Genomic DNA, 15,204 nt, shown 5'->3' on the forward strand with positions numbered 1-15,204 from the left:
AATATTTATTTTTTAAAAATTAAGGGTAGTGAATAACAAAATTCTTGCTTTTAAATAGGATGTAGGGGGAATGAAATCAAAATCAGAACACTTACGAGATTTTAGCTCATCTAATACCAGAAGATCTTCATCAAGTTGCCTAGTTTTGACCCAGTGTTTCCATGCGTTTACACCGTACGTGTATTTGAAAGGAAAGCTGCATTCTGAATTATCAGAACTATCATCATGAGACTGGTATCCTGATACAGCTTTTCTCTTGGCTCCCTATTAGTAAAACACCATGGTCAGTCTCCTTTTGTTTAAAATCTTAGTATTTCATGACTCTATGTAAGCTATCAACCAAAAAATGCAAATTAAAGAAGTATATTGATATGGTTAGAATTGACTGGTATTCCTGAATCTGAGAATAGTTACCTATAACATGCCTTGAAATATATCTCCAGGAATGCCATATTTCTACATATATCACTTTTATTTATTCGCTTGTTAATAAAAATTATTGTACAATTAAAATTTTATTAACCTCTGCTGGGAGTCACTGATGAGAAAATAAATATGAAATAATAAACTAATAGTATGAAATGAAAGGACTGTAAATACTAATGTAAGAGAGAAACTTAAGAGCCTTTCAATAATCCACTGTATAGGGAACGACCCCTCAACTCCCTTTCACTTTCTTGATGACACTGTTTGCTGAACTAAAAGTTTTAAAAGTTTTGATGTAATCCAATTCATCTTTTTGCATTTTGTTCCTTGTGCTTTCAGTGTTATATTCAAGGAACTATGCCTAACCAAAGATACCTGAAAATTGAAGTCTATGTTTTCTTCTAAGAGTTTTATGATTTTAGTTTTTACATTTACATTTTCTGTCAAAGAAAAAGCACATTTTGACCCATTTTGAGTTAACTTTTTTTGTCATGTCAGATAGGAGTCCAACTTCATTCTCCTGCAGGGTTCTCACTCTTTTTTCAGTTTCTTTCTTTTGGGGGAAATTTGTGAGTCATCTTTCTTTTTTTTCTTTTGACCGTACTTTATGTTGAAAATCAGAAACAGAGAAAGTTGTTGATAAAATATTTAGAGCAATTACACCTGTTAATACAATTACATTTGGTCTACCTGAATCAATATTAAAGAATCTGAGATATCTACATGTTGGCATGCTTAAAAGAAACCAGGTACAATCAACTGTGTACTCCAACCTCACCAATTAGTCTCATCAAAAATAATGATGGAAAAAACAGCTCCCTAGAAAATATTCTCAATTCTTGTCAAAGAACTGAATTTACTTGCAACTACATCAACCTTTTATGTCATACCTTTTATCAACAGAAAACTGAAAACAAAAACTAAGTGGCAATAATATTCACTCCTCTTCTATGAAGTTACAATTAAATGAGACATTTTTATTACCTAGAAATGAAATAATAGAGTCTTGATCTTAAAGTCTTTTTAAATCTAGAAAACAAAATATATTTCCATAGTCGCAGGAACAACTGAACACCACTGTATCCTTACTCTATATCTGTTACAGAGATATTACCCAAATGTAAAAATACTATTAATTTTATACCTTTTTTTTAGATCGAGGTCTAGGCTGTTCCTCATATTCTTCTCCAAAAACAGGTGGTAATAAAAATTCATTTTCCATATCAAGCTCCTCAGCAGCTGACAATAAAATCAGAATAACTTGTATTCCAAATGTAATAGCAGAGGATTATGTTACATAAACACAGCCAATAAGGAAATAACCACAGAATATAAACAGGTACCCGTATATGGGGACAATCTGTGCTGGGGTGAAGTTATGATCTTCCTGTACCTAACATGGCCTATGGGTTCTGAAAAATCCTGTTCTAATTCTTTAAAAATATGCATAATGAATGTTGACAAAATTCTCATGTAAATATGTATCAGAAAAATTAATTACAACCTGAAACTCAGTTTTAAGATCCAAATGGTCTCAGTACAAATCCATTTCAGTCTTTTAAATCTTTTCTAAAATAAATGCATTATGCGCTATTCAGTGTTTATTTGTCATACATAGATTAAGAAAAATAATGAAAATAGAACACATTTCTTTTACAACAAAAGACCTGAAAATACTTTTTCCTTTTGAGGGTCAATCTAATTTTCAAAAAGGTCTTAAGAAACATATTATCGGTATTTTATTTAAATTTTTAAAAAATACATAAACACTTCTTTATTCTTTTCTCTATCTTCAAAATTTTGTATCATGAGTTACTTTGAAAAAGTTTTCTTTTAAGACTTTAAAAAATTTTAAGTCCCTACAATTCAATTCTATGCCTCATTTCAGAAGTTAACTGTTGAGTTTTATTTGGGTAAAAAGACAGATAATAACAGTAAAGGCAATGACACGAACACGAATTTAGTTATGACTCTGTAACTAAATTCCATAACCATAATTCACATTAAAAGAATGAAATAGCATTTTAAGTACCTCTGGGAAAATCTATTTCGATATCCAAGTCTGGTTCATATGTTACATCAGGCAGGTTGGACTGTGTCTCTGGGTCAGAGTTCTTCAAGAGATCTGAACCAATTATGTCTGTCTCAATAATTACACCTGTAATCAATCCATACTGTCATTTGAAATCAAAACAAAAGACCTCAACGGTACCTACACCTGGCAAAATAAAGTCAGTTAATAGTAAATGCAAAACAAGGATACTTATATCAACTACTATAAGTTTTATAATTATTAGATAATCATGAATACACAAAAACTTTTAATCTAAGTTTTTGACTTCCCCTCTTAAATCTTAATAAGCACGCTTTGATAGTAGAACAACTCTAATATTAGAGTATTTCTAAAAGCAATCTCTTGTCAAAAGTAAACTAATGAGGGTGGTTAACAGCAATTTTTAACATTCTTCTTGAATTGTGACTTGGGTTTTTCACATCAATGTATGTTTATGCACAACTGTCTTCTAATGTTTTCATTGGTTGATTTCAAAGGGTTTCATATTGCAACCCACAGTAAGAAGTGTGTCCCACTTCATTTAAAATAAAAATAAAATACACTGTTTTCAACCCACTGATTAATTTTAAAACTCCCTAACAAAGTGCTTCAAAAATACTGTCACATCACGAAATATATAGAATTTAATAGTGTTTCTACTGAACTCTAAAGGGAATTAGCTCATGGATGAAATAGGACTCTGCTGTCACAAAAGGACTAAATAATCTAAGAGGAGGAATAAATATTCTCAGATACACAATCATCCACAACACACTCATCCTGCTGTACCATTTGGCAAGCAGTACGCTACCAGAAGTTACAATAAACCCTGGTTTAGATCATGCAAGTGACATTAGTATAATTGGTAAAACAAAATTGGGGATAACTATTACAAAACAAGAGTCTGGATTATTATTAAAGCCTACTATAAATCAGTTTTGTGTCTTGTTTCACTCCACTGAAACAAGAATAACTCTGAGTTAATCATACAAGTCAAATCCTGTTACATATTAAAAAGAGACTGTACACATTTCTTCTTGAAATTGGGCTTCAAGTAAGAGAGAGCACCTAAATAGATACAGCTTGACTCTCTCACTATAAAATACATTTTTGTTACAATTCTTCCATGACTCATATATCAAGGATGAAAATACCCTATAACCAATTAAAACCAACACTTAGTAAAAACCAACGACACGCTCATCCACAAGGTGTAAATACAGTGTTACTCACTGTTGGTATTGGCAGTATCTGTCTTCCCATCGTCTTCAGTCATCATGTCTGTCATTGTAAGAAACTCAGTATCAAGAGGATCTGAAGAAACTTTGCTTTTTAGCTCTTCAGCTGCCGCAGGGGTCTTCTCACTGCTGTCCACCCGGGCCGGTAGAAAAACAGGGACTGGCACCTAATTCACCCAAGTTTGCTCAACATTAAAAGGTATTTTTCTAAAGTAGAAATTATTCTAACACATAGTCTACTTTATCATTCTATATTGGATAAAAGCTTTGGAAAGAACACATATCAAAATTAAGACATCAACTGTAACCAAAAAGAAAAAAAGCCCAGAATACCAGCAGCTACTTTTTGAAATAAAAATTTTTTTTAAATAAGCTTTGAGTTATCACCAACACAGCATTCCATGAAAGGGCTGTCAGAGCTGGCAAGAAAGATGAAATATATTTCCTATCTGTGGCCTGCTCTTCTGCATTAAAATCTGAAGAGATATTATGCAGTGATGCAATTTAATTGATGTTATAATAGTACTATATGTAAAGCACCATAGGCGTCTAGAAACTAGAACCATGTATGCGTGGGGAATAAGAAGGATTATAAGAAAAATACCTAAAATTTATTAAGCACAATGCATTGAGTAATGCAAAGATGGTGATGGGGGCGGGGAGACCGAGGCAACCCTGTTCCTTCCACCATGTGTATGTATCTATATTATATAATATGATATATAAAATATATGACATATGATGTCATAAGCATGGAGTAGCCACCTGGAAAAAGTCTCCATCAGTTCATGTCTAGGGTACAGATTAATAATCTGTTCTGGTAAACTGATATATAATTTTTAAAAACTACCAGCAATTTTAGAGCTGCATGACATTACAGATAATTTATTCCTCCATCTTAATGTTAATGCTAAAGATACCAACACCTGTCCCCCAGGGGGCTACAATAACCAAGCCCTGACATAGAGTTCTAGGTACTGCAAGGGATTTAGATTAAAACAGGAGTGATATTTGATTCACAACTCTGTCCCATGTTACAGTTCTAAAGCGTCAACAGCTTCACAAATGTTTCTTTCTACAATGAACTCAAATGTATAATAAAGTATGTGTCCTGGCCGGTGTGGATCAGTTGGTTGGAACATCATCCCATACATACACAGAAAGATTGCGGGTTCAAATTCCAACCAGGGATCCTACAGGAGGCAACCCAATTGATGTTTCTCTCTCACATCGATGTCTCTCTCCTTCCTGCCCCCTTCTCCCCCCGCCCCCACTCCCTGATTCCTCTCTCTCTAAAAGAAATGAAAAAATGTCCATGGGCGAGAAAATATTTTTAATTTAAATAAAAAATAAAAAATATAATGTGCGTAAAGCAGACACACACACAGACATCTGCTTTACTTCACTCTCAAGGATGAAGACCCAATTTAACACAAAGCTATCAGCAACAGATATTCAAGCACACCTAAGTTAACTGTTAAGAAAGGCTGACTCAACTCCGTTTGCTAGCTTCACTGAAGCAGTAACTGCAACAACACTCCTCTCCCACCCATGCCTCATAACTCTCACAATAGAAAAGAGGTTGAAATCCAACTTACAGGAACAGGAACTGTAGTGGGAACAGGGATATTCTGGCTGTACATGTGCATGGGTACTGGGATATACACAGGCACAGGGATAGGCACTGGGACAAACTCCGTCTTCCAACTGTCATCTGCAAATGCAACATGTAATGAGGGAGCTGGTTAACTAGCACTGACACAAAGTGCTCAATGTTAAAATAATATGCTAATTAAGAAAAACTTAAGTGCCTCAGTACCCATTTAAAATAAATACCCACTTTTCACCAAATTAGGTAACTTAAAAACAACAAAACTGAATGAAGTAACTGTCCTAACTTATAGAGAGAACTAATAGAATTTAAGCACTTTTTTAATAGAAAGAAAACATCCTTGAAAAACATTATATAGTTCCTGACACCCTATGGATTCCCTCTCATATCCCCTAAAAAAGATTTATTTAACCTAACAATCAGAATACAGCTAAAATTTACATTTTGTGAAAATATGTATTTGAGTTATTTCATCTCATTCTGAGAAGGAAACAACATTGCAATTATTACAGATGAAATTCAGAGATGCCATTCAGAGGGAGCATTATAAGTCTTAACCCCAATAAAATTGTTGCTACAGCATTATTTCACCAATGACATTGACTTGTATCCTAGGCCTTTAACAAGAAATTCACTTCTATTAATGATTTTAAATAATAATATGGTCTATCCTCAAACTCATATCTAAAATTAGATAGGCAAAATCAACAGGAAATGACAGGGTGACTAACAAATCTGTAGACTATTATTTGAGAAAACCATGAATTTCATGAAGTGAGGAATAAGTATGGGAAAGTACGTAAGTAAAATTCCCCAACCTTACCTGTCTGACAAGATTTGGTCTGCATATGAGGTTTACAGTAAGTAGCTTTTGTCATTGTTAAAGGTTTGCAAAGAACTGCTTTGTTCTTCATCTCCTTGTTAGGTGTCGGAGAAGGCGGTGGTGCTGAACCCTAGAGAGAGCCAAAGAGAAGCACTTTATTTTTACCTCTGATTTTTATTACTTCCTGGCAGGAATGAAATCTAGTTTCTAAAGCTATGGAGGGAACACAGTATAAGTATAACCAAATTATGCTATTATGTTTAGGATTTCCAGTCAAGATAGAGGCATACGTAAACATGCTTTGTCTCCTCACACAACCACAGGAAAAATTACGACTACAAAACAATTATCACCCAGAACTGTCAGAAAATCAAGCTGTATGGAAGTCCGACAACCAGGGATTTGAAGAAGCCACATTCATTCAGACAGGTGCACTCTTCTACAATAGGCCATGATACTAGGACAGGGAATCAAAGCAACTCCACCTAATACACAGAAACAAACATGGGGGGCTGCCAAATTGAGAAAGCAAAGAAATATGGCCCAAATGAAAGAACAGAACAAAATTCCAGAGAAAGACCTACACAAAATGGAGATAACCAACATATCAGATGCAGAGTTCAAAACACTGATTATCAGGATGCTCAAAGAACTCACTGAGTACGGCAACAGCATAAAAAAGACCCAGGCAGAAATGAAGGTTACATTAAGTGAAATAAAGAAAAATCTACAGGGAACCAACAGCAAAGGGGATGAACCGAGAATCAAATCAAGATTTGGAACATAAGGAAGAAAAAAAGCATTCAATCAGAACAGCAAGAAGGAAAAAGAATTAAAAAAACCTAGGGTAGTTTAAGAAACCTCTAGGACATCTCCAAACATTACCAACATCTGAATCACAGGGATGCCAGAAGGAGAAAAAGAAGAACAAAAAATTGACAATTTATTTGAAAAAATAATTAAAGAAAACTTCCCTAATTTGGTGAAGCAAATAGACATACAAGTCCAAGAAGCACAGAAAGTCCCAAACAAGATGGATCCAAACAGAACCATTAAAAGACACATCATAATTAAAATGCCAAAGGGTAAAAGATAAAGAGAGAACCTTAAAAGGAGCAAGAGAAAAGCAGACTGTTACCTACAAAGGAGTTCCCATAGGACTACTAGCTGATTTCTCAAAAGAAACTTTGCAGGCAAGAAGGGACTGGCAAGAAGTATTCAAGTGATGAAAAGCAAGGACCTACATCCAAGATTACTCTATCCAGCAAAGCTATCATTTAGAATGGAATGGAAGATAAAGTGCTTCCTAGACAAGAAGGTGAAGCTAAAGGAGTTCATCATCACCAAGCCATTATTATATGAAATGTTGAAGGGACTTACTTAAGAAAAAGATCAAAACTGAATATTAAAATGGCAACGAACTCACATCTATGAACAAATGAATCTTAATAAGCAAACACCCAGAACAGGAACAGAATAACAGATATGGAAATCACTTGGAAGGGAAAGGGGGAGAACAGGGGAAAAGGTGCAGGGATTAAGGATAAACTGGTAGGTACAAAATAGAAGGATGCTAAGAATAAAAGTACAGGAAATGGAGAAGCCAAAGAACTTATATGCACTACCCATGGACATGAACTGGGGGCGGGGATTGCTGGAGGAAATGGGGGTACCAGGAGAAGAGGGGCAAGGGGGGGAAATTGGGACAACTGTAATAACATAATAAAATATATTTTTTAAAAATATTATATTTACCACAGTCTTAATCCGATACAATCAGGTAGGATAGCCTGAATCTCTCCTGAATACTAGCAAAGCAATGGTAACTGGTCCTTCTACATTTTGTGTTACTTTCAAAGTATATCATCAGTATGTCCTTTAAAAACATAACACAATTCTTACTTTTAACTACAAAAGCAAGGGTATGAACCTGAACTCTAAAAATAATTTGACTCCTTTACATTTATTTGAGGAAGAAGAAAGATCTTGAAGTTAGTATGGCTATGTGATACTCTGGATATACAGCTTATATGTGGTACTAACTTTGAGAAGATAGGAAATATGATGAAAAAAATTACCAAAACTATTACCAAACTTCAAGTTGTACATTTCCCATGTCCCACCAATTATAATTTTAGAAACTTATAGATATAGTCTCTCAAATGTTTTCACTAAGTTCAGAGTAGCATTATTTGCAATTGGGAAAAAAACACACATACACACAAAATCTAACAAGCTGAAACTCTGTGCAAGATGAGGTGCTCCCCATACCACCTACTGACAAGGCGAAAACGCAGAGAATACTAACATACTCAGTTCCCATTAGGTGGCTAGTTCTGCTCTACACAGTCACCATGAGCACTGAACTGTTGCTCTAAAATGAAATAGAGCCCTGGCCAGTGTGGCTCAGTTGGCTGGAGTGTTACCTAGTGTACCAAAAACTCACAGGTTCAATTCCTGGTCAAGGCACATATCTAGGTTGCAGGTTCTATCCCCAGTTGGGGCACGCGTGGGAGTCAACCAATTGATGTTTCTCTCTCCCAGTAATGTCCCTCTCTCCCAGCCCTTCCCTTACATCCTCCCTCCCTCTAAAGTCAATAAAAAAAAATAAAAGGAAATATAATGATAGGTTTCTGCCAGCCTCTGGTCACATTTTCATTAATAGATCAATACATAACCTCATGTCTGTTGGAACACTTTACTTAATACATATTTTTTTTAACAGCATGATCACAGTACTGTGTAATGTGCTCCAGTCAGACATGTATGCACACAGTACACACATACTACATAGTACTCGTACTCAGTACTGTGAACACCTATGTACACTGTCAGTGATGCAAATCAGGTCCTGAAAACAGACTCAGCATTTAAACTTTTGTAAGAACATTAGATCCTTAACTGTTAGCAGAGCTGTGGGATATACACCTGGGAGTGCATTTCTGTGGGGTGAGACTTGACCTTGGCACACCTCATGGACACCAAGGAAGAAGTAATGGAGCTTGTTCTGCAGACAAGGAAGACTTCAATGAGGGTGGCATGGTGACATCTGGCAGTTTTTACCTCAAAAGGTGGGCTCTCACAACTTGCTGAGTGCCAGCAATTTTGCCTCCCAAAATGTCTTCAAAAATTATGTAAGCCTTGTCTGTTGAGTTTTCTTGATGTAAGGTGCAAACACAGTGGCACTCAAACTGAAGGCTTTGCTCAGGCATAAGGCCACATGTCTCCATGTCACTGACAACTTTTCCAAGGCAGAATTCCATTCCAATATTTTGGCTGCGATTGGAGGGATAATTCTTTGGAGTCTTAACATGACTTTCATCATTTAGTCTGATGCCTTGTTTTTCCATCTTGTCCAGGTCTTCATTAGTGGGCTCTATCTACTGCATTTACTGCCAAACCTTCCATCATGTCTTCTTCTTTCATGTCCCCAAAGCCTTCTCTACTTATTCACATACTGATAGGCATTGTTTTTAACACTGTTCTTTTTATTTTCTGTAGTACCTTCAAAGACTCTGAAATTTCTTACAGAGTCTGGTCAAATATTTCCGAATGGTTATTCACAAAAGCCTGCTGATGCTGTCCTGCGCTGTGTCAACATAATCAAAGATGTCACATACAATGATTGAGAAGACCATCATGGTATTTTCCTTGTTGGTGTTGAGAGCCTTGCAAGTTCTCATGAAGTGGGCCTTGAAGGCTTTCAACATGCCCTGATCAAGGGGTTGGATAAGACACAGGGTATGGGGGCATGAAAAGAACTACAGTGAGATGAACATTTTTGAGCTCTTCATGGCAACACATAAATAATAAAACCTTGAAAGCAATGTTTTTATTTTGTATATACTGTTCAACTTCTAGGAAAAAGCAGTCGGTAGAACCAATCCCAGACACCCCGGCAACATTTCATGCTTTTCTGTTCCACTTTCAGGGAATTACAGACAATTCAGCTTTTCCTCTTTAAGTACTCATAGACTGTGTATGGGCTCTACACACCATGAGGGGATTTGTGCTTAAAATTACCCTTGGCGCTGGCACACAACAGCTCGACTGCACAGTCTCAGAATGATTTAAAGTCAGGGGCTTTGGATGGAGAGCACTTGTAGTATATAGGTTCATTTGCCAAAGACCTTGTAAAAGACAAAGAAGTTTTATCAATGTTGAAAACCTCTTGTCTATATAACCCTTTTCCTGCATAACACATAGCAGGTCTTCTGCCACAGCACCCTGATCTGCAAAACCCACCTCACCTGCTAGTTTAACAGTGTTCATACCACATTGCCTTAAAATGCGTAAGCCAGACAGCACTAGGCAGGACAAAGTTAATTTCTTTGTGCCCTGGGTAACGTGTGAACCAAAATCTCACAACAGTGCTGTTGACCATATGCTTTTAAAATCAGGTGTAAGATCATGAACCCATAGGTCATCAATACTCCACCTCTTCCACAGCTTCACCACACACTATAGACTTAACTTTACCACTTGGAGATGCCATCCTGCATAGACTGATGAATGTCTTGTTCCTTTCTCTGGGTGTACCATATTGTTGGTACATTAACATTGAACTCACAGCCAACTGAATGGAGCTCAACCAACAACACATGTATCCCCGCCATAAGGCACATAACAGCCTTTGGGTACATAGAACCAAAAGACAGCAATTCAGCACTAGGCTTAGAGGACTTTTTAAACAGCAAAATCACCAAAAAAATACATGAAAAACATGCATTAATCAGACTGTGAAAAGGACACTTGTGTATTGTGGTATGAATGAGACAAGGAGGTAAAGCCTCCCCTTGTACAACCTGGCAAGGGACGTACCTCACATGATTCACATTTTTCTCCTCTCTGCACGTTTGCAAAGTGACCTCAAAAGTACCATGGATACTGATGTAGGGTTACAAATCAATTTTAGAGAGTAGACAAATTAACAAATACGAACAATGAAGATCAAATGTACTTAAATAAAGCACTTAATGTTTAACATGTTTACTTGTACATATTTAAAATATAGAAGGGTGAAGTAAAAAGCTTTTATGATAGGAATCTCACAAGTTACAAACAATACATATGGCCAAAGGGATTGGTACCAATATGAGCTTATTCTAGAGTCATCAGGGTTTCCAACCACGTAATTAATAAGCTGTAAGACAGAGAGTTGTGAAAAAGGAGCTAGGGGACGGTTACGTAACATTACTGCTATGTAGCATCAGGCAAGTAACTCAATCTCTTATGTCTCGAGTTCCTCAACTGTAAACTGGGAAGAATAACTTAGCAAACAGTTACTGAATATCTACTACATCCCAAGCACTTGGGTAACCTTGGTCTGAACTGGAAATACTCTAGCATTTCCACTTAAGAACAAGGGGTATAAAATCAAAGATGTCCTAGATTATACCTATCATTCTACAAATGTCACAACATGACAATGAAACTATGCCACCTGGTAAAAGCCTACACTTGGTAATGCTGCTTACTCTTCTGCTAGTCAATAGGCAGATCTATACCCATTTATATGAATATTGAAGAATCCATTATGAAAATGTAATAATATGAGGTATTGGTAATGGAAACAAAATACAATAAAGATTAAATCCAAAAACAAAAAGAAAATTTAATAATAAAAGCTACCATCTGTTGGGTATTTGTATGCGCCAGGGGCGACATGATACAGACAATGTTTGTGTCCCCCTAATATTCATGTTAAAATCTAATCCCCAAGGTGATGGTATTTGAAGATGTGGCCTTTAGGTGGTGATTTGGCCATAAAAGCAGAGCTCCCATTAATAGGATTAATGTCCTTATGAAAGAGATCAAAAGTTAAGAAAATGCCTTTGTTCTTAACTACTAGGCTCGCAGCCTTTGTAGGTGTTTAGTACTTATTATTTGATAACTCCCCAAGCAGATACTACCTTCATCCCCAGTTTACAAATAAGAAAATTCATACAGAGCAGTGACAGGATCTACCCAAAACTATGTAACTAAGCTCTCATCCTTTGAAGTTTATGGGTGGGGAAGTAAAAGATTCCAAAAGCTTACAAGGAGGAAAACATGGAAGAGGACTTTACTGACTTACCCTCCCCTGCTAGTAATGCTCCTCTGTCTGTCACGTAATAGGGTTCAAGTGCTGGTAGAAGGGGTTTCCTGAAGCCTTGGTCAAAAGTTTACATATGTGAAACAAGGTTGGGAAGTTGCCTGACAGCTGCACAAAGATAACAGAACAGGAAGTGATCATCTTTATGTTCCTTCGCATAAATCAAAAGTGCCTGGTATTTAAATCAGGTGATTCATGCCCTTGGCTGGTGTGGCTTGGTGGGCTGAGCATGGCCTATGAACAAAACGGCCAGTTTAATTCCTAGTCAGGGCACATTTCTGGGTTGCAGGCCAGGTCCCCAGCTGGGGGTGTAGGAGAGGCAACCAATCTATGTTTCTCTCCCTCCCTTTTTCCTCCCTTCCCCTCTCTCTAAAAATAAACTTTTTAATAAAATCAAATTATTTAGCTGAGTACTTTTATTTCTGAATTATCGGACAAAGATGTATTCCCACAGGAAAAGGCACTATTACTCTTCTAGAATTCTGTCAACTATTAGTAACCAACAAAATCCTTTAAAAACACCCATCTTTTTTTTTATCAGTTATCACTGATCGTAAGCTGTGGTTACATACTAAAATCACTTGAAAAATTTTTCAAAAATACAGATTCTCTCATTTGGGGCCCAAACATTGGAAGGTTTTGAAAACTCCCCAGGTGATTCTGATCATCAGAGGCAGATCCAGAAAGAAAAAACAGCGGTCTCCTACAGAAGTTCACACCACAAAGTCAGAAAATCAAGACAGATCAATTTAAGAAGCAGAAGCAAAAAAGAAGACTCTCACAAATAATGGGAAGACAAAGAAACACCCCTCAGTCAAAGGGAAAGGAGGAATCCCCAGAAAGAGAACTAAGTGAAAACCCCAGGTGATTCTAATGTAAAGCCAGATTTAGTCTTTCTTACCAGAAAAAGAACTAGGCCACTTATTGTGACACCAATAAATGACTCCTATCGAGCTTCCCCTGGCTAAAGATGCCAGCAATTCCAGTATTCAAACCCCAGTAATTACTGCTGGACTCAGTAATCAGGAGAGCAGACTCACTGCTCCTCAGCATGGCAAAACAATGCTGCTTCTCAATTCATGGCACGGAAAGGGCTACCATCAACATACAGAGGTCTTAGAATGCTAACAACAAAAAAAAAAGATGTATTGGGGGAAAAAACTGCGAAGGAAGGACACAATATGGAATTCTTTCTCAAATTTAAAAACTCACAAGTCCTAGCCCCAACATGGATCTTCAGACCCTTATTTCAGAAATAAATGCTCAAAGCCATTAATAATCAGGCCCGGCCCATCCTTTCACCCTCGTGTCCTAGGATTCCACCACGGGTCCCTTTAAGTTTGGCCCTAATAAAAGTTTTGCCAAATATGCATGCCCTTTGCAAATTATCATTCCTCCTCCTTTTCATCCCAGTCTACCTTCTACTCAACTGTGTAGAAGCTTTCTCACAGCTGCCAGGGACACACAGGTAATCATTTCAAACATCTTTTGCTACTGTCTTAAAGATAAAACTATTATGGGAGCTTCAACTCAAATACAGAAGGTGGGGAGAAGCCATAATTATTCACCTTTATATTCCTCAGCATGTATGAAAGTACTTGTTTAATATCAGTTAATTCAGATGAATACTTCAACTGTCTCAACAGAGGAAAATAAAAAATCTTCTATTATTAAAATCAGATTTTTTTAAAATATCCCCATATTATAAAAATAAATGTTGAACACTTTACTTAAGCAATACCTACTGTCATTTTGGTTCGGGATGTCTGGCAACCATGATCTAAAAAACAAAAATATAAGCAAATTTAAAATGAGACAAATACACGTTCTTAACAATTTTCTAAATCTGTATTTGTCATTAAGTTTTAACATTTTAAAATAATTACTAAAGAAACTATTTGAAGCCCTTTTAAGAATATCAAATTTGAGACAAAACACAGAGCTAAATAAGTGGAGTTAACTCCCTTCCCATTTTATCCCTCAAAACACACATACAATTTTGGGGGCAACAGGACCTTCTAGAATTAACCTGTGAGTGAGTCACAGCTCCTAAAGGGCTTTTGTTGCTCTTCCCAACTACCCCTAGGCACATACAATTTGCCAAAAATGGTTTTCATTTAAAATTGCAGGTGATACATAATGAGTCATTTTTTCATATTTTTGTTACAATTCTGTTTGGCTTTTCTCCAACCCCAACTAGACTCTATTCCTTCCCCCAGCATTAAATTTTTAAAAGAAAATTTTTTAAAAAGCAATATATCTATAGAAACTTAATACCAGGCACTTGCATCCAGAGAAACTACGGCAGTTGCTGTTAAACTATCTCCAAAATCAATTATTCATTATCATACTCTGAATTCAGATCTAAGAAACTAAAGGCTGCTGTACCAGTTTTTCAAGTTGTTCCCTAAGTAATGACATACCATAATTCAAGTTTTCAGGTCCCTTCTGAGTTGTCATGTTGGGCTCATTCTGCTGGCAGTAGAAGCGCAATAAGCAATGCTGGTCACAGAAATGCTTCATTTCCCCACGCCACTGAACACGCTCTTTAAGAGTTCCTTGAGATTTACAACAGTCACATCTCGCAGCCTTAACAGAAAAAGAAAAAAAGGAAGGTATCAGAGATCTGAATTACAAGGTTTAAGAAGTGAGATATGTGTGTTAAAAGATTTCTAAAATTTTGTCAGTGATTATTGCCAAATGTGATAAAACAATGTCTGATGATTAAATAAAATTATAATATACATCATAAATATGTGGTAAAATCTACAATGAAAGTGAAAGAAATGTAGCCATTTTCCTAATTGTCAAAATCCCTTTCTATACTTACCAGAAGTCAAAGATCAGCATTTACAACGATGATAAACAAAAAAAGTGTAAACTGGTAAACCAAATTGCTACAATTTATTTTAATATTTTAAAATAATTTTGAGGGCCATAATGATATATTGGTAGAAG

The 15,204-nt window shown here is 36.2% G+C and overlaps 1 protein-coding gene across 4 annotated transcripts in view; it reads right to left on the reverse strand.

Annotated features, from left to right (window-relative positions):
• LOC129074029 (zinc finger MYM-type protein 2) overlaps nucleotides 1–15,204 on the reverse strand; it is a 115,189-nt gene that overhangs the window by 24,846 nt on the left and 75,139 nt on the right. For all 4 annotated transcript variants that reach the window (XM_054577718.1, XM_054577715.1, XM_054577717.1 and 1 more), the window contains 8 exons: nucleotides 14,670–14,835; nucleotides 13,992–14,026; nucleotides 6,153–6,282; nucleotides 5,316–5,431; nucleotides 3,713–3,884; nucleotides 2,459–2,584; nucleotides 1,571–1,665; nucleotides 96–264 (listed from right to left, as the gene is read on the reverse strand). In XM_054577718.1, coding sequence (XP_054433693.1) covers nucleotides 96–264; nucleotides 1,571–1,665; nucleotides 2,459–2,584; nucleotides 3,713–3,884; nucleotides 5,316–5,431; nucleotides 6,153–6,282; nucleotides 13,992–14,026; nucleotides 14,670–14,835 — 1,009 coding nt within the window. The remainder of the gene's footprint in view (nucleotides 1–95; nucleotides 265–1,570; nucleotides 1,666–2,458; nucleotides 2,585–3,712; nucleotides 3,885–5,315; nucleotides 5,432–6,152; nucleotides 6,283–13,991; nucleotides 14,027–14,669; nucleotides 14,836–15,204) is intronic.

Source organism: Pteronotus mesoamericanus, unplaced genomic scaffold (genome assembly GCF_021234165.1).
Source record: "Pteronotus mesoamericanus isolate MK-2021 breed Mesoamerican mustached bat unplaced genomic scaffold, CSHL_Meso_final contig_459, whole genome shotgun sequence".
In the NCBI taxonomy this organism is placed as follows: Eukaryota; Metazoa; Chordata; class Mammalia; order Chiroptera; family Mormoopidae; genus Pteronotus; species Pteronotus mesoamericanus.